Source organism: Corvus brachyrhynchos, unplaced genomic scaffold, assembly GCF_000691975.1.
Source record: "Corvus brachyrhynchos isolate BGI_N302 unplaced genomic scaffold, ASM69197v1 scaffold220, whole genome shotgun sequence".
NCBI classification, from domain to species: Eukaryota; Metazoa; Chordata; class Aves; order Passeriformes; family Corvidae; genus Corvus; species Corvus brachyrhynchos.
Genome location: NW_008236209.1, coordinates 5861115 through 5880597, shown reverse-complemented (window position 1 = coordinate 5880597; position 19483 = coordinate 5861115). Strand labels below are relative to the sequence as shown.

Sequence of the window (19483 nt, the reverse complement as noted above, 5' to 3'; positions counted from 1 at the left end):
CCCTGTCCTGTGCCAGCCACCAGCAGCTCCCAACAGGCTGGGCCTGCTCTGGAGCACAGGAGCAGCTCCTCAAGCCTGAGGGGAATCCAGTGGCCTCCAGGAGCCTCCAGCTGCAGGGACAGAGCCATGGAAACAGAACCATTTGGGCTGGAAAAGACCCTTAAGATCACCAGGTCCAACCATATCCATGGAGTGCCCAACCATATCCATCCATATCCAACCCCGTGTTCATCCAATCCTGAGTCCATGCTGTAAATACTGGACAGAAAATCTCCAAACTTTTCCTGACCAAACCAAACCCACCAGGTCCCTCCAGGACCAGCCGGTGAAGATCTGTCCCAGCCAACGCTTCCCAGATCTCTTCAGCCCAGACTGCGGTTTCAAGCCTGGGGCAGGAATAAAGCACACGGGAGACAGCCGGGATTCCATAGGAAAAAAACCCTTTTATTTAACAATATATCAGGTTCCATCACGGCTCCATGGAGTTCAGCTGCCACAGAGCTGTTACCGATGCCGATGATATGCTACTGGGCGGGAGAGCTGGGAGAAGGCGAAAGGAATCAAAACCAGGAACATGACACGAAGAAAGAAAATCTGCGGCACTGGGAGCGCGGCCGAGGAGATCCCGGCACCGCCGGAGCCCCACCGGGAGCCGAGGAGGATCAACCAGCACGGGGATGCTGAGGCCGGAGCCAGGATGTGCCCCTGCAGCCGAGGAGGTGCCGGCACAGAGGGACCTCGCTCCCTCCGTGCCCAGTTCCCCACACGGCGCCCAACCATTCCCGCTCGGCCCAAGCCCCATCCCGTGTGCCCCGCACCGGGACCACATCCAGGCTCCAGGTCCGTATCCACCTCTCGGTAAGGGCAGTGGAGAGCGGACAGGGAAAATCCGGCAGGCCGGCTGCTCCAGCGGTACCATGGCACAGGGGTGGGGCAGCGGCAGCCCCGGCTGGTTGATGGCAGGGCCGGGCCCCTGGGGACAGGGGACGGCGCGGATGTGACGCTGTGGGATGTGGAGGTGGCACAGCTCTGAAATGTGGGAGCGCGGTGAGGACGTGCTGGGGTGCGGCGCTGCCGGGATGGAGAGAGGGATGTCCATCCCTGCTCCGGCACCTCCAGAACCCCCCGGGAACCCTGTGTCGATATAATGCAGGTTCACAGCCCAGCTCCCGGGAGCAACTGGGACAACTGGGGGTCCCCAATGCTCCCAGCAAGTGCCAGGTGACACCAGAGATGGCTCCAGGCAAGTCACCACTCCTGGGCAGGGCCCCTGCATTGAGGTGGGCACGGCTGAGGAGGAGCCACCTCAGCCCAGGCACCAAGCAGAGATGGGGCCACGGTGAGCTGGCAGCTGGCAACCAAAACAGGAAAACTGAAAATAGGGATGGTTGGGAAAGAGATCTGCAGCAGGAGCAGCTCCACAGGCCTGAAAAAGCAGAGCAGGATCTCAGGATGTTGCACTGAGTTCTGCATCCCCAGGTCAGGGATTTTTTGGTTAAAGGTAAGAAAGGCGATAAATTTGATGCTCCTTCAGGTCACCATGTGTCCCCAAGTCTTTGCCTGTGGCCAGGGCACAGCTCAGAGCTCTGGGACTCACTGGGAATGAGCCACAGATTCTGGGATGGAATAGAATCCCAGACTCCTGGCTCACTCTCTGCTTGGAGCCCATCTGATCCTGCATTACATCGAGGGCAGGTCCCCAATCCCGATCCCGGCAGTTCCCACACTCCAGCACAGCCCATGGGCTCCGGGCTGAGCTCTATGACAATGTTTTACACCCGTTCTTGTGGTTAAAATTTCTTTTTTTTTCGTCTTTTTTTTTTAAGTTCTCATTTGTTTTTCTAAGAAAAAGCAACCAGAAAATAATTCGGAGTTTATACAAAACATCTTTACATTATTTCTTCCAAAAAAGACTAGTATTTACACAAACAAAACGGGGTGGGGGAAGAAACAAAAAATCCAAAAAAAAAAAAAGAAAAAATCAATCAAACTTCAATGCTTTCCACAAAAAGAACCCAAGGGACACACTCTGATCCAGGACCCAGCAGCCCGAGGTGCTCAGCAAAAACCAAGAGTTCTGATTTCACCCTTTCTTCACATATTTACAAGGTTTTCCAGCTGTTCCCAGCAGCAGGAGTGGGACTGATGGAGACCTCAGCTGGGGATGGCCACTGTGGGAAGCCACCGGCACTGTCAGATCACTTTTGGTACAACCTATGGCCAGACTCTGTCCCTTCTCCACAAAAACCAAACCAAAACTACATCGTCCCCCCACTTCCCCCTCCACTCCAGCCACTACTCCCAAGGGATTCCACTGTCACTGTCACCATCACTGCTGCCACCACTGCCCAGCCAGGGCTCTGCCCACCTTGGGAAACACAGGCCAAGGTTTGGCAGAGGGAGGAGGGAAAGGGGGATTTTTTAAGACACAATTCTCTGGGATTTCCCTGTTGGGGAATGGGGGTCCTGGTGGGGGCAGCTCCCGGACCAGGATGGGCAGTGGATCCCACAAAGGAGAGGGGGACAGAAGGTGCTACACAGGGGAAGCGGGGGGAGCACCCGCTGGAGCGCATCTCTCCCGAGGGAAGCAGCTGGTTCAGGGCCCTGGAAGCAGAACCACCTTGGGATGCTGAGGGCAGGAGGGGAGCTGGGACATCCTGCTCCACTCCATCCCAAATTCCTGCCCTAAACCACCACAAACCCAACAACGTGACACCACGGGATGCTCCCATCCCACTCAGGGCCAAACCCCAGCACAGCAGCCGGGCCACCAGATCCCCCCAAGCCACCGGATCCTCCAGGCCATGGATCCCCTCCGTCCCTGCTCTGCCCCCGCCCCCGCCCGCTCCTCGTCAAGGCACTTTAGCAGAGCAGCTCCCTCGCTCTTTGGGCACTTCCTAACGCGGGATTCGGGGCCCTGGGGACAGGAGGGAACAGCCCAGCTGGGAACAGCCCCGCTGGCCCCACTCCTGCTCCCTGAGCAAAAGCAGCTACTGCTGGAAGGAAAAGAAAGTGAGGAAGGGGGGACAGCCCGAGGACAGGCAGTGACAGGGCACTGCCAGCCCCGCTGGGCTCACTGGCATCAGCCACGGTGCCGGCAGCTCCTCCTGGCAAGAGGAAGCTGGGAATGATCCCACCACACAGGCTCAACTCCTTCCAGTTTTGGGCAGGAGATGGGCAAGGCAAGGGCAGGGGAGCCCGGGCTGTGGGACCCCCGGGAGGCGGCAAGACAGGGAACGCTTCTGCACCAGGAGCAGGGTGGGGAACAGGCACAGCAGGGGCTGGTCCCCAAAGCAGGTCCTGCCAAGGGGCACTGGATTCTCCAGGTAAAGCAGGAGGGCGGAAAAGCCTTTGGCTCAGCTCCCAACCAAGCCAAGCCTGGTGCTCCAGCCTCTTTGGGGGCTTCCAGCCCTGAGCACCAGCCTCCTCCTGATACCCCCAGCACAAGCTGCAGGTCGGGAACCTTTGTTTTCCAGTTTTCCTTTCCAAGGACAACCACCTGCAGTATGCCCAGCTTAGGAGGGGGCTGCAGCTTCCCCCTGCCACCCCCTACTTTGCTTCCAGCAGGCTCAGCCCCAGCCCAATGGAAAGCCAAAGGCTTTTTTCCACAGTGGGATGCTCCAGAGGGGTTGGGAAGAGCTGCCAGGCCACGGCTGCTCCGCGTGGGGCAGGAGCGCTGTCCGGCCCCTCGCGCACGGAACGCTTGAGACAGGGTGGAGATAGAATTTTTTTTTCTTTCTTTCTTTTTATAAAGAGACTAAAACAAGAGTCAACAGCTACGAACACAAAAGTTTCCAGGGGCAGCGGGGGGAGCGGAATCTGCCCCGTGGCTGGCGGGATGACGTGCTGGAAGGAGGTGATGGCGTGTGCCCAGAGGCGGCGGGCCGGAGTCCCACCCGGAATTCACAAAAATAAAAATGTTACAAAAAAATTAAAATAATTATAATAATAATAATAGTAGTAGTAGTAAATCGGGTTTGCCAGCTTCCTCCCTGCACAGTTGTCTGCATCTTGGCACCTTGGCAAAGCATCCTCCTCCTCCTCATCCCCCTGTGCGCTTGCTGCTCCTGGGACCGAGGCCCCGGCGTCGCTCCAGGCTCGGGGAGCCCGTGGTGCTGGCGGGCACTTCCCGCAGGGCCGCAGGGGTGACGCGGGGAAATCCTAAACCACAAAGGGGAGGTGGAGTCTCCGGGTTTGCCAGCGGTGTCCCGAGCACGGAAAGGCACAGCGCCTGCCCCCCACGGCCGGCCACAGTCTGCAGAAGAAGAGGAGGAGGCTGAAGGCTCACCCTCAGAGTCTCGGGATTACAAAAGCTGAGAACTACAAAACTAAATACAAAGGGGAGAATCAGCACGTGAGCGTTGAGCCCTCCGCTCCCCGGCGCCGCTCCCGGCGCTGCCCGCGCCGTGCCGGGTGGGGCGTTTCGCTTCCTCCCTGCGGCGCCAGCCCCGCGCCCGGCGCTCCCGCGCTGCTGCATCGGCCGTTCCCAGGCTGCTCCTCACACCTTGTAGTAAATGTTGGCTGGGCTCTGCGGGGGCATCTCCTGCACGATGTAGACGGGGTGCCCGTAGTCCCCGCTCACCTTCTCGTAGTGCGGGCAGTAGTTGTTCTCTGTAGTCCGTAAGGGGATGATGATGTCGCTGGGCTCCGAGCCCGCGTTCCCGCTGCATTTGGGGCTGGCCAAGGTGCTGAGGGACAAGGCTGCGGCTCGCTGCTGCGTGTGCTTCCGGTGCCGCTTGCGGATCTTGATCAGGAGCACAACGAGGAAGATGATGATGAGGATGAAGATGACGCAGCCAGCGCCAATGGCCGCGAACACGGCCACCTTGGAGCTCAGGAAGCCATCGCTGGGACCTTGGGTCTCCTGGCCGTCCTGGTTGACGGAGCCTGCAAGGCAAGGGGACATGAGTCAGAGAGGTAGCCAGATCCATGCTCTATCCATGCATGGATTACACCTGTGGAGCAGGGGGATGAGTCGCCCATAGCTCCTCTCTGCCCCCCAAACTCAGTACAACATTCTTCTGCCATGCTCCCAAGGAGGGGAGCCCCCCACCTCCAAGGGGATGGCACTTGCTCCCCACCCTCCCTCCCCAGTGAGACCCACACATCCCTGGGAAGGACTGGGCAGGGCAGGCAGGAGCCTCAGGCATGCACAGAGGGGGCACCATATGCTCTGTCCCCCACCCTGCACCACTGCTCCCCTTCCCATCTCCCAGCCTATGGAGCAGAGTGTTGATCGTGTCCAGGTGACACCATTCCAGACCCGGGGAGCCTTCGCTCCCCACAACAGACCTGGATGCCCTTCACAGACATCCAGAGCCCCCCAGTCTTCAATTACTGACCCCTGGGCCAGGGCAGCCACAGCTCCCGCGGGGAGCTCAGAGGCCGATCCAGGCAGAAAGAAAAGAGAGACTCTTCCTGGCTTCATCTGATTCCACTTTGCTCTCAGAAGGGCCAGGAACTCCGGAAACCACCTTCAAAGGGCTCTCACACCTGAGGACCTCACCTCCTCCAAGCCCTCCCAGATGTATTGTGAGGAACACATGGGAAGAGGAGGAGGAGGAGGAAGAGTGCTGAAACAGCACTTCCCTGCAAAGCTCTGCCAAGAGCTGGGAAAACGAACCCGAGCTGCTCTGCACCCTGGGCTTGGGACAGCAGCAGGATGGCAGAGATGGGCACAACACTTACGGCAAAGCCATCCAGACCCCTGATCCGGAGAGTCTGCTATCCCTGGGATCCAAGCAACAAGCTCAGCTTGGAGGGGCTTCATTGGCCCCACGGCAGGTAGAACCCCATCCTTCTCCTGGGGATCCCTGGAACACCCACCTGGCTTGCCGGGCTCCTCCACCGCCGGGACCTTGCTGCGCGGGCTCTGCGTGACGACTTTCACGGTGTCATCTGACTCTTTGCTCGGCCGACTCGTTGTCAGCTGCTCTGGGATCACCGCGTTTGGATCTGGGAAAATGGAGGGGATGGATGGATGAGAAGCCTTGATCCAACCTGGAAGGCAGCAGCTTGCTCCCCCCTAAAGAAGTGCCCCCAAATGCCAGCCACTCCCACGGGGCACAGGAGTGCTGGGAGATGCCGAGAGCAACAGAGCAAGGCTGAGCTGCTCCAGGGCTTGTGGGAAGGAGGTCCCCACCCTAATTCCCTGGTTTGCTGTTTTCAGAGCTCCCGTGCGTGGGCTGGGACAGGTTTCTTGCTCGGGCAGCGGGAGGAAGGGAAGGGAAGGGAAGGCAGGAGGCCAAGGCTGCAGCACAGCTTTGCCTGTTTATTATAAATATAGGCCCTGACGTGCAAACACAATAATGAGAAGCAGAATCGGGAGCTGCGCATCCGAGTTGGGGCTGAAATGAGCCCGGGGCATCGCTGGGGCTGGGAAGCAGCTCCGGATAGAGGTGGTGGGGAGTAGGAGCTCCAGGAGAAGAGCCCATTGGTGATATCCTTGGTGTCCCACTGCCACCAGAATCCCCAAAGCCCGGTGGCCTCCACAGCTGAGAGCCACCAAGCCCAAGCCCTGATGCCTGGCCAGCTCCAATCCCCCCTTGGATGCCCGGGAAGTTACAGGGCACTGCCTGTGCCAGCTCCCCTAAGGCACTCGCAGGGCTCATGGGTCCTGTGCCGAGGTCACTTCCCGCAGGGATACAGCCCACGAGGTAACCGGAACAATCGCTCCCTTTCAATCCCAGTGCTCCGCACATGCGCCATGTTGGCAAGAGAAAAAAGGCAGGAAGCAAGATCCTAAAAATGAAATTCTGCTGAACTAACCCAGGAGTGCTCCCAGGAGCAGCTGGCCTGGCCTCAGTTTCCCTGGAATGTTGAACTCCCACACTCCCCAGAGGGACAGAGACCCTGTGTCAGCAGGCAGCAGGAGACCCCAGGGAACGGGAGGACTCACCCTGCCCCACTTTCATGACAATCTTCATGGAGCGTGTCTGGCAGACCCCTCCTTCCCGGTTCTCCAAGCCATCCAGTGTGCCGTTGGAAGTGGCTGCAAGAAAAGAGAGGGCATGTTAGACAGGTTCCTAGGAGCTGGAAGGGCACTGCTGGGCAGCTCCTTGCTGTTCCCTGGCATTACTGTGCAGGTCTCCACTGTCCCCTGGCACTGCCAGGCAGGTCCCCACCTGTCCCCAGGCAGGTCCTCACCGCCCCCTGGCACTGCCAGGCAGGTCCCAGCTATCCCCTGGCACCTCCTACCCAAGGGATTCACTCCTGATCCCCCATTACAGCCACATCTTCGTGCCCCAACCCGGAGCCCACTGAATTCCCGGCTCCTGCCCCTTCCAAAGCTGCCTGCAGCAGTGAGGACATGATCCCTGCAGCTTCCTCTCACTGCCACATCCACACAAGTGAGCCATTCTCCATGCCTGCACCCTCCTCCCCCTTTAATTCCTGGATAATTTCCTTTGCTCCTGGTGCAGAATGGGAACACTTGCATATGCACAGTTTAAATTATACATCTCTAATTACACCCTGTGCCTCGGTGAAGAATGTAAACTCAGAGCCCCAGTGGGCTCTGGGGGCTCTAATTGCAGGGCAGAAGTCACTTAAATTCGCATTAACTTTTCGATGGAGCCGGCACGGAGTTTTCAGCCCTTGGATCCCACGGGAGCACAGGGAAGGTCCCCCACCCTCTGGCCCTCTGCACGGGGCTCAGGGCAGGGGGGACACAAGAGAGAACAAACCCAAATGAGAGGATTGCAGGATTAAGCACCTAAATGGCACATTCTGCTAAACAGACTGAAAAAACTCATTTCTGATCCCACAAGCGCCCTGGATGTGGCCGCTGTGCCTGGCACAGAGCCAGATCTGCCCAGGGACCAGGATGGTTCCTACCCCAGCACCTCCCTCCATCGTGGCAAACACAAATCATCCCAGTGCTCCACCAAATCCAACCACAGGGAACAATTCACCCAGGGAAGCAGTGAAACCTGGGAGGAGCTCGGCAACAGCTTGGGGAAGGCGATGCGATGGAGAATCACAGAGTCCAGGGATAATTTTCCAGACACAAGGCAGGACTTGGCCAACACAGCACAGCCAACACCTCCCTGAGCCTCAAGGCCAAAGCTCAGCCCCAGGGTTTCAGGTTCCCTGTGCAGCCCTATTCTGGCCTCCATCCCGCAAAAACGCAGGTCTGGGAGGGCAGGTGACTGATGGAAATTTGGGATGAATCCATTGGACCCTGCTGGGTGTTGGTGAGGGGACAGGAAGAGGCTGGACTACAGAGCAAGGACGTCTTTCCACATTCCCCTCAGGAATGGGTGCCTCCATGAGCTGCCACACTGGGATACTCTGGAAAGCACCCCCAGATCCTGCCGGGAAGCAGGCTCCAAGTCCATCAGCTCTTTCCAAACACCTCTGTGCAATCAAGGCTCTTGCCTGAAACCCCAGCAAACGTTTTCCTGATCAGGAAGTCCCTGGGCCATTTGCTGAGTTATCATCTCTCCCGCAGCAGGTCCCCCCTGCCAGCAGCTCCCGGGATGGAGCCGTGCATGCAGCTGGGATGGTGCATCCAGCTGGGATCTGCTGGCGGCCCTTCCGACAGCAGCACTGTCAGCACCAAGCCTCACGCAAACGCCTGGGAATGCGGAGAAACGCCCCCGACAGCCTGCACAAGTTCTCTGGAATCCAAACAGGATGGACCTGAGCTCAGACTCCCCATAAAAACACATCTGAAGTGAACTCCAGCAGAAAGCTCGGCAGCCCAGTTCTCCCAGGCCAGAGGCGCCGGTTTGGGGGTGAAATCAGCAGATACATCCCAGCTCACGGCCCTGAAGCAGCTCCTTGAGCAGTTTCCCAGCTTCCCCGCTCCATGCCATTGGTTGTTCCATCTCAAAGAGACTCATCCATCGAGGGAGAAGGGAGCAGTCTGTAAAAACCAGTCCCTGTGAGGCCTCACAAGGTCTGATTTATAAATAATTAACTAATTATATCAAAATGAGGTAACAAGCAAGCAAAGTTCACTGCGGGGGGAACCAGAAGATCCCATAAAGGCAGCAGTTCCTGCAAATAACTATGAGATGTACCATCCACGTATAACAAAAATATTAAACGTCCAAAGAGGACACAGGGAGCAGCTGGAGCCGCAGGGATGGACAAAGGGACACAGCTGAGCATCCTTCTTTCCACCCCACACTTGGACATGAAGTTTCTTCTTGTTCTGCCCATGGAAATGATGAGGGAGAAAGTAGCTTGGAGAGGGAACCACGTGGAAAAATGAAGCAGTTGCTTGAGGGAACAGAAAAAGGGGAAAACATTTGTAAAACCCATAGTGATGGTCTTGGAATGGCCTCTGGAAACAAGGACATGAGCTGCCACATTCCATGTAAATCCACAACGGGCCGGAGAGAAGCTGGATGCTTCATGCAGCTGGTTGGGCTTCCAAAAGTCAAAATCCTAAATCCCCAAATCCATCCAATGGTGCACAGTCCAGAGAGTTTGACGTGAACACATAGGACAGGGTGATGTGAGAGCAGCAGGTCCCTGATCCATCAGGAAAGGCTCCTCCAGCACAATTCCCTGTGAAGCTCAGCGATGAAGAGCTGCTCCTCCTGCTCTGTTTCCTGCTTTCCCAGTGGAAGAAGCCCCAGCAGAAGGCTCCAGGCTCAGCTCAGCCCAGCTCCAGTGGATCCAGAGTGGGATCCAGGTGGCACTTAATGGATTCCCCGGTGCCTGTGCCACTCACTGCCATGCTTAGGGTGAGCCGTGGTGACACCACCAATCCTCAGCTGCCAATGGAATCCAGAGTCAGCAACCCAGAGGAAAATGTTAAATCCACAGGCAAGGCAGCGGCTGCAGGAGAGCTGGGAGAGCCCCAAGCTGGAGAGAGGCAGCTGCAGGGCAGCAGCAGGAGGCACGGCTGTGACACGACGAAGGAAGCCAGGCAGGGAGCTGGGAATACCCAGGGAATAGGAAATGGCAGGTCTCAAACAGCCCTCTCACCTCCCCATGCCACACCAGCAAGGCTCAACCCAGCCAGCCCCAGCAACACTGAGCGTACAGGAGCATTTTCCTGCCCTATTCCATTTTGGATGGATTCACAGGTTGGCTGTAGGACTGGGAGAGCAAAAATAATCTCTGGCCAGCGACTTCCAAAGGCCGATTTCCAAAGGCCACTCCCAGCCCGGAGAGCCATCAGATGCCTCTGCCCTAATGGAGCATTAAGCCTCGGGCTGCTGAGTGATGAGGATTTAACAGTGATACCATTAACCATGTAATTGCTTGTCAATTTAGAGGAGATGCTCAGCCACCATGGAAGCCAGGCAGGACCTCCACTCCTGGAATCCCACACGCCCATCCAGCCCAGTGACACACACCACGGAGCTGGAACAGATGGCTGAGACACCCAACAACCCCATGGTCCCGTCTCCAAGCCAGCAATGCCATGTGCTCTCCCTGCTGCCTCCCCACCGCCAGCACTCGGTGTCACCAGAGCTTTTCTCCCTCCCCTAAAAATATTTCAAAGGAGAACTCGGGTTTTGGCAGATGGGAGACGCTGGAAGTAATACCTGGCAAGAGATGAAGGCAAGGGTCTCTTAAATGGTCAGCCTTGGCCAGAGCGAGATGTTTGGTTTCTCTGCTGGATTCCCTCTAGCAGGGCTGCGTTATGATTTGGGCCCCGAAGCACAATTAATGTGCTGAGACTGTAGCGAATCCAAGTCTCTTTCCTTTTATTGCTCTTAATCACTCTTCCATCTGTGCAACACAGCCCTGCTCCAGCCCCAGCCAGGCACGGCGTGGCCGCAGCCCGGCCGCCGTCCCCACCACCCCCCTTGCCCCAGACCTGCACCAGGTTCGTGTTTCCATCACTTTAGGAGAGGTGGCAGCATCCCACCGGTGCCCCACAGCCTGATCCCAATCCCGCTGGAGCCAAGGGACTGATCCTGGCAAGGGGCAGCTGGTGCAGAGCAGCCTCAGCCCAGCCTGGACACCCCTGGGCTGAAAGGCCCTCCTGGCACAGGTGAAGCCCCTGCAGGTCACCCTGGAGATGTGCCTCCCACATCTCCGACATGCTCAGACACTGCCAGAGATCCCTGCAGGAATCCACAAGCAGACTGCACTCCAAATAAAATCCCAGCTCCTGCCACCTCCCCTCTCCAGGTCTTTCAAGCTGTTTTACACCCCCTCAGTACCGACACAGAGGTGCTGCCCTGGAGCCCAACCCACCACGGGCACTGAGCTCCTTCCCCCATCCCAACCAGGGCTGGAACCCCAGGGGACACGAAGCCACTTCCAGGTCACCGACTGGAGGCACCCGCCTGCTCCACTGCACACCAGCTCCCTGGGGCCTCCAGGGAGCACAGCTTGCTTACAGCCCCTGCTCCTCCTCCTCCTGCTCCTCCCAGCCAGCAGGGCCACGGAGCTCCTGCTCAGGGCATCCCATTATCGGTATTATTAATATTGATATCGGTGTCACTTCCTAGCTGTGGGGACATGAGCCCCCCACCCCGCACACATCCCCCAGCCCTTTCCCTGAGCTCCAGCACACTGGCTGGGGCTGCTGCCAGCGCCGGGGCAGGGGCTGTGCGGGGGGAGCCCCCCCCCCGCTGTCACACTGCCAGCGGGGCCGGCAGCCTTCTTCCAGCCTTCTCCCAGCCTTCCCGAGGCAGCTGCACCGGGAAGGGGCCCTGCAGCCCCTGAAACGCCTGTGCGAGCCAGCCCAGCCCTGTCCCATCCCCACACGGTGCAGGAGGTACAAGGCTTGGGTTTCACAGCCACTCCTGCCAGCTCCAGAGCTGCTCCAGCCACATCGTCCAGCATGGAAAGAGAAGAGCCATGGAGGCTGCTCTGCCTGCACCACTGACCCCGGGAGGGCCCTCTCTGCTCTCCTCCCTGGCATCAGGGCAAGGCCAGGCCCATGCCCATGCCATGAGGCCAGCTGGGATTGCTGTGTCTCTCCCCACATCTGTACTGGGCAGGTGAGGAGCCTGCTGCTGCAGCCAGCCCATGGAGCACTGGGAATCTGGCCATCTCACCCCACGCTCCCTGCTCCAGCAAAGGCAGTGGGAAAATCCCCAGTTCAAATGCACTGCTGGAAACAGGAATGAAAACCATGGCATGGGGTTTGGCTGGGATGGGGTTCAGCTTTCCCTGGCCAGGGTCAGCATCCCCAAAATCAAATTAAAGGGTTAAATTAGACCCATTCCTTATAGAGAACAGAGGGACACTCACACAGTTACAGAGGGAAGAAGGGAGGGCACCACCCACCACACTCATCCTCACCACCTACAGCTCCACTCTCTCCCGTTCTTTCCTGGGGCAAAGGGAGAACAACAGGCAAACACTGAAGTATCCACTGGAAAAAGACACTTGAACCCAAGTAATGCTTAAGTGAAAAGCTAATTTCCCATTAAATCAGCTTTCTGGTGGAAAATTATAACCAACCCTAATTAGTATAGTAATTAAGAGTCACTGTTTGATTGCAGGGAACCTCATCCAGGCTGGAAAGCATATCTTGGCTGCAGGACCACGGCTTGGTGACTCACTCCAGCCCTTTATCATCAACACTGTGAGATGTCCGTGTGGATGAGTTGTGGAGACTCCCAGTGTCCCCATCCTGCTCCCTGCCCAGCTCAGGGGGACCACAGCCCTAAATAAACCCTTTGTCTTCAGGTCTATCCATCCCTTCCAAACAAAGAGCACATCATTGGGAGAGGAGGGTGATTTGTACAGTCTCTGCAGTCGCCCCAAGCAACTGGAGACAGGTCGGATGAAAGTGCCAGGTAATTCCCCACCTGATGCTCCGCCAGAGCCATTTGTGGGCCCCACTGGGAGCAGGAGAGGAGGAAAGCAATTATTGCCTTTTAACAGGGTAAATCTCTCCTGTTAGGTAGCAAAACATCTGGGAGATGACTGAGAAATCCTTTGGGAAGAGGATGGGGACAGACAGTGCCATCCCCAGCTGCAAGACCAATGCCAACACCAGCTGCCCACCTGAGCTCGGGCTCCATCCTCACTCCCAGGGGCTCAGAGAAACCTCAGGTTATCAGGGACAGAGAGGCTGATTCATGTGCAGATCTTCTGGAAGCTCCAGCTGCCTGGGAGAGCTCAGGGAGCCAAGGAGGTGCCAGGCAGTGGGGAGGGACAGGAACTCCAGGTGCTGTGGGACAGCCAGGAGGAAACCCCAGTGCAATTACAGGCAAACTTTGCATAACAACCAGGAACTTCTGGATGTGGGGAGGTGACATCGGTGAAACTCCTGGCCCAGAACTGCAAAGAGGAGCCAGCCCAGGCACTGCTCCCACTGTGGTCGTGCACCCACTGGAGGCTGGCTCAGAGCAGGATCACCTGCAGCTCCCAGTGCTGCACCACACAACAGCTGGAGCAGGAGATGATCCATTGCTCCTGGGGATTGCATGGCAGGAGTTGGTCTCTGCTCCAGGTGGACAGCAGTGAATGGACCAAATGGTCTCCAGCAACACCTTGAGTTACAGGGTTTGGAAATTTCCAACAGATGCCACATAAACCCCTGACTATCCAGACAAGGATTTGCCTCCTCGGTGAGTAATGGATGGAGGAAAGGGCCTCCCTACCCCCAAATTAGAGCCACTGCAGCCACCCCTGGATCCCTGTGCTCCCACAGCCCCCTCTCCATGAGCTGTGTAACTCCCACTCCACACTGTCAGGGTGGGATAAAAGAGCTCAGGCATTACACAGCAGCAGCAAAACCATCACTCCCAGGGCAAAGAGACTCCATATGGAGGGTGACACCAATCCTCTCTGGAAAGATGACCTGCTTAAGGTGCCACACACCACCTGGGCCAGCCTGGCTGAGGGGTGGACAGACACAGATCCCTAGAAATTAGGGATGGAAAAGGGAGGCATGTCACAGTTCATTAATGCCAGACTCCCTGCACCCTGCGTATCTCAGAGTCCAAGTGTGGCAGTGCTTCCTGAAGCCCCCAGTGAGCTCTTGGTCTGATAGACAGCACCCACCATCACCAGCATCCATCACCACATCCCAGCACCCACCATCACACCCCAGCACCCACCATCACATCCCAGCACCCACCATCACATCCCAGCACCCACCATCACACACCCAGCATCCACCCTCACAGGCCCCTCCGCAGCGGCAGTGATGCCGACAAGCCTCTTCCCAGCACTACAGGAGCAGTGGAATGCAATAGGGATCCCAGGGGAAAAGCCCAGGGAGAGAGTCTTGATGTTATAGTTATTTAAAAAAATAAGCCAAGGAAGAAATATGCCTGCACTTCTCCATGCACAGCTTCCCAGACACACCAGTATGCCAGGATTTGTTTCAATTCCTCATAAAGCTGAAAGCTCCTTCTGCCTTGAGAGTCTCCTACTCAACGTTTAATCCAAAAGGAGCCAAGTTTAATCTCTTCCAGTATCCCAGAGGAAGCCCCTGGAGGTGACCATCACTGAAGAGCCAGGTCCACCACAGTCCATGCAGCTGCAGCTCCAGGAGATGCCCTGGGATTTGCTGCAGACATAGCAGGAGGAGCAAGGGCTGGAAGAGCAGGATGAGGAAAGGGAAGAGGGGATGCACCAAAACACCTGCTTTGCTGTGAGCTCCCCAACACAGCTGCCAAGGAAGCTCTTTGGGGGGGGACAGGCAGATTCCCAGTGTCCCAGGAACAGGGGGGCAGAGCAGGATCAGGCAGGTGATGCAGGGGAAGATGTCACCTCTTCACTGCCATCACTCCTGCACGTCATCTCTGCTGTCACCTCAGTGTTCAGGAGCACTGAGGAGTTAAACACGTTTTTTTTCTCCTAATGGGTCGTGACAATGCTAGAGATGCTCTTGGAAATCATTTCTCCTGGGGAAGAGCATCCTGGGACACAGCCAGCCGAATTTCCCAGGCAGACAGCAACCAGTGCCCGGCTCCAGAGCCTTTGGCTGTGCCAGGGCCGCGGGCAGGGCTGGGCTGCCCAGCAGCCAGGGAGCTGAGCGGGCATGGAAATGCTGGGTGGGTGGTTATGGCAGGCAGGGACCCCTGGGCAGGGGTTTGTGGCAGGCAGGGCCCCCCAGGCCCCAGAGCAGATCAAAGCATGGGGTATTTACCTCCCGGCTGGGCGCAGGACACCGGCCCTTTCTGAGGGGGCTTTTCATCCCTATTAGGGCCATGAAAGGCTGAGCCATGAGATCAGCTGCCAGGGGCTGTCCAGGGACAGTGCTGAGCCGAAAAGGTCAGGAGGGAGGAGGAGAAGAGAAAAGAGGCAGAGGCTTAAGGGACAGGGCTCAACAAAATCACATTTACTGTGGTCACGCTCTTCAGACAAGCCTGCAAGACAAGGAACTGCGTGTCGTCTAAGGGCCATTATTTGGGTTTGACGTGGCCAGGGCCCGGGCTTTGAAGTCGGGAGCAGGACACCGTTAGAGCCATTTGTGTCCGGCCGCCGGCTCCCACGCGGCATCACCACCCTGTGCCAGCAGCTCCCAGCGGGATGGGGATGGAGCAGCAAAGCCCCAAAACCAGATGGATGCCACCAGGCCGGCTCTGCTTGGCCTGGGTGTGTCACAAGCCAGGCCCGTTTGGGGGAAGAATGAGGAAGCCACTTAATTGGGTTTTATCAGCAGAAGTTCACAGCTCCCATCATGGCATCAAACGGCCCTTGGGCTTTCAACTCCCCTCCACCAAACAAGTTGTGGGAAGGAGGATGAGGAGCACATGAAAGTGGCCACATTCAAATGGCATCAGCAAAGAGCTGGTGGGCTGACAAAGCAGCCCCCCCCCCCTGCCCCGGCACAGCCCCCAGCCCCAGGAACCAGGGAGGGAATTATCAAATCCCAAGGAATGCAGGAAGGAGCGCGAGCAGCTCCGCACACACGCGCTGGCAGGGGCTGAAGGCTTCCCAAACCAACGGAAGCTGGAGGAGCGCAGCCAGAAAAGCGAGTATGGCAACGTGTCCTAAAAAAGCTTCCAAGGAGGAAGGATGATCCTGGCAGCTGGCAGGGTATAGGTGACCCCCTTCCCCATGCTGAGCTGCAGGAAAACGCTGACAGAGTGCGGCCCAGGGACGATGCTGCGTCGCAGCAGCAGCAGCCATGGTTTACAACAAATAACTCTTGCCAGGTTAAGACTAATTGCATCTAAAAACAGAAATGCAAGACAAGGGCTTTAACACAACACTCAGGGTAATAGATCCGCTCTCGCTGCATCCCGCTGCCAAAAAGCGTTGGATTGGATTACGGACGTTATTACATCAAAAATGGATTGAAGGGCTTAAGGACTCACAATAAACAGCAAACGCCTCGGATTTATGAGGCAACATCTATTGGGACCTTGCTTTTCCTTCAGCATTGTCATCAAACAAGGGCTCTGTGCTTTAAAGAGGCTCACAGGACATGTGGGACACTGCGGCCATGCCCTGGGGCTTGGGAGAGGGACAGGTGAGAGATCCCACCTGGAAGAACACCTCGGAACCACCACCACCTCTGCAAACAGCTGCCTGGAGCACACCCCAAGGCTGAGCAAGGTTTGCCTGGGGTCTCCACACCCCACTGAACACAGAAAGGGCTGCCAGGACCACCACCAGCCCCAAAACCAAGTGCAGAAGGGACTGGGAACTATGGGAGTCCATCCAGTTCATCCCCTGCCATGGGCAGGGACACCTTCCACTAAAGCAGGTTGCTCCAAGCCCCATCCAGCCTGGCCTTGAACTCTTTCAGGGATGGGGCATTCCAGGGATGGACTAGGTGACTTTTAGCAGTTCCTTCCAACCCAAACCACTCTTTGATTCCCTGATCCAGAGCTCTGGGATAGCAGGGAGTCACTCCAGGAGCTCCTCCTCACGTCACCCTGCTGCCAGGACACAGGGATTAATGGATCTCTATCCAGGCACCTCATTACCAGAGATAGTAAAACTGGAGCAAGTTCAAAGAGGAGCAGCAAATGCAATTAGGAGCTGCAGTGAATTAGGAGGGGAGGTGGAGGGAGCTGAACCTGCAGGGCTGGATAAGCTGTGGCGGGGCTGGAGCTGCCCACGACGTCCTGTGAGTGCAGGCACCAGGCAGGGGGGAGGCTATTCCAGTGGGATGTATTTTGTAGGGAGGGGACAGGACACTGGGGACAGGGAATCCCACCAAGGCACCAAAGGCAAGCAGGGAAACACCCAGGAGACGAGAGATGGAAGAAACCACAGCCCATCATGATATAAAACACACAATTCCCAAATTCCCAGCTCCTTCACCCTCTCAGCACTTGATCCTGGGGATGGTCCCCACATCCTGCTGGAGTCCCATGTGCCCCCCCAGTCTCAGTCTCCAGTGCAGACCTGCAGGCAGGAGCAGCTGCATCTTGCTCTTTACGGAAAGCCTTAGGAATAAGCATCACCTTTCCTTATCCACCCCAGGAGCAAAGATGCTTCTAAGGAAAGCCTGGAGCTGGTGTGGAGGGGGTCGGTGTGAGGCTCCGGAGAGGACGGGGACAGGGAACGGCAGCTTTCAAAAGCCTTTTCATTGCTAAGCTGAGGGCTGGGGCTGTGTCCCTCCGTGATAAAAGTGTCCCTAAACAAGGCTTGGCATATCCAAAGCAATGGCAAGGAGCAATCCTGAATAGGAGGGACCCCGGGAAGCCCCCCGGCTCCGGTGGGGAGGTTTTCCAGCCGCTGGGGAAGGTGGGGGATGAGCGGCACACGCCCTGCTCCCCTCGGCTCCAGCATCGCTTCCCCGGCTTAGAAATGAAAAGGGAGAAAAAAACCTTTTGTGTGTCCAGGCAAAGCTTGGGGAAAGGGAGGGGAGAAAAATTGGGGGGAAAAAAAGAAGACAACATGTGGGTGGTCCGCTCAGGAGACTTTTGACTTTTTTTTTTTGGCTATTTTATTTCTTGGCAGAAAGAACTCCTGGGGCTGCTCGGCAGAGGGTACGGCCAGATCACAGGAGCATCCTCAGCCCACCCAGGGGCCAAAGTTCGGCTGGCAGCTCCCAGCTCCAAGGGGTTTCGCATCAAAGCATGGAGGAGTCAAGAGAAATTAAAGTCAGAAACGGTCCATGGCAGGGGCAGAGGGCACTGCCGGCCCCCTGAGGAGAGGGGGGGCATCCCACAGGGATGCTCAGGATGCTCCAAGCACCCCGCTTGCTGCATCCCTATATAGCCTGAAACTGGGAACAAGAGGATAAATAGGATTTTATATTAAAAAATGAGCTTAAAAGGCTCATCCCAACATCCGACGGGACGCACAGCCAGGATTTCCCAAGCTGGGCTATGCTGGCTTTGCAAAATCCCGGCTGCGTGTCCCGTCGGATCCGCAGCGAGCTGGAGCCGGTCACCTGCAGTGACCCAGGTGTGCTGGCAGCCTTGGAGGGGAGCTGGCACCGGCTCAAAGCCGCGGGGGCCCCGCGGGAGCCGCGTTTGGAGTCGGCAATGCACCGGCGGCCGCTTGTGAAAGCGCCTCCCAAACCTCCGGGAGGTTGATTTTCACTTAAGTTTTCGTGTGAAATGCAAAACAGCTCCTTAAAATTTGGGTAATTCAGGGGCTGGTAAATCCTTCTGCCTCCACCTTCCTGCTGGACTTGGTTACCATAAGAGGGATCCCATATCTCTTCTTCTCAGTGCTTTGTTCACCTCCTGAGCTCATTTTGGGGAACCTATTTGTCTTTGAGGGCTCTTTGCAGCCTGAGAGTCCCATGGGCTGTAGCTCGGAGGACCCCAGTTTCAGCCCTCATTAGTTTGATGACCACGTTAGTGCTTGAACTTGACCCCCAAACACAGAGGAGCCACTGATCGAGTGCTTCAAGATGTTTGCCTGACCCAAGCCTGGCACTTTGGCCTCTCTTCCCAATTTCTGCCCACTGCAGGCAAAGCTTGTATTCAATCAAGCTTTGCATCAGCTGAAGGACAGCAGAAGGGCTGAACTTTGGGGTCCCAGAGCCACCAGGCTGGTGCCGGCTGTGGTAAGGGAGATAGGAGCCTACATGGGAGTTGTGCCAGGGCTTTTGGGATCCCCAGCCCATCTGGGACATCTGGGCTGGAACCAGGGTGTCCTGCCCCCATGATGGCTTCAAAGCTGGTGCCCCTCAAGTGACACAGGACAGACATCCCCATGTCTGGACAGTGACAGTGACCATTGTTCTGGAAGAGCCCGGCCCTGCCACAGTGACTCAGTCCTGCAGAGCCCGTGGTTGCTGCCAGCACCGCGCCGAGCCGAGCCGGCTCCGTGGGTTGTGGCGCCAGGTCGTCCCTCCTGCCACCCCTCCTGTTAGGGAAACTTTCGTGGTTGACCATCCAGGAGCCACTTTGGCATCTCCACGGCCATACAGGGAACAGAGCCCCCCATGAGCCCCTGCCACCACCCAGCTCAGCTGTGCATCGGGAAGCACTCGGCAAAATTTGCCATAACAGAAGTAATGAGGGCTCAAGGCTGACCTGCCAGAGCCAGGCCCAGCTGCTTCCTCTGCATCAAGTTTATTCCAAATTATTCTGCAGCAAGATTCCAACAGCCCCCGCCAGGCTCGCTGGGGACATCCAGCCCCGCAGCCTCACCATGGCATCACTCTACAGCACAGCCCCCCCCCGCC

General features: G+C 57.1%; 1 protein-coding gene and 1 long non-coding RNA gene across 2 annotated transcripts in view; one reads left to right on the top strand and one right to left on the bottom strand.

Moving 5' to 3' along the window:
* Positions 1-423: 423 nt before the first annotated feature.
* The window catches only part of EFNB1 (ephrin B1), a 20194-nt gene continuing 1134 nt past the window's right edge, over positions 424-19483 (bottom strand). Inside the window, exons 2-4 of the mRNA XM_008641682.2 lie at positions 6899-6991; positions 5827-5955; positions 424-4887 (exon numbers count right to left, since the gene is read on the bottom strand). Of these exons, the coding sequence (XP_008639904.1) occupies positions 4499-4887; positions 5827-5955; positions 6899-6991 (611 nt within the window). The 3' untranslated portion in view covers positions 424-4498. The remainder of the gene's footprint in view (positions 4888-5826; positions 5956-6898; positions 6992-19483) is intronic.
* LOC108448787 lies at positions 7015-8943 on the top strand. The gene is made up of 2 exons (XR_001864811.1): positions 7015-7085; positions 7117-8943. It is a non-coding gene; the product is annotated as an uncharacterized LOC108448787 (long non-coding RNA).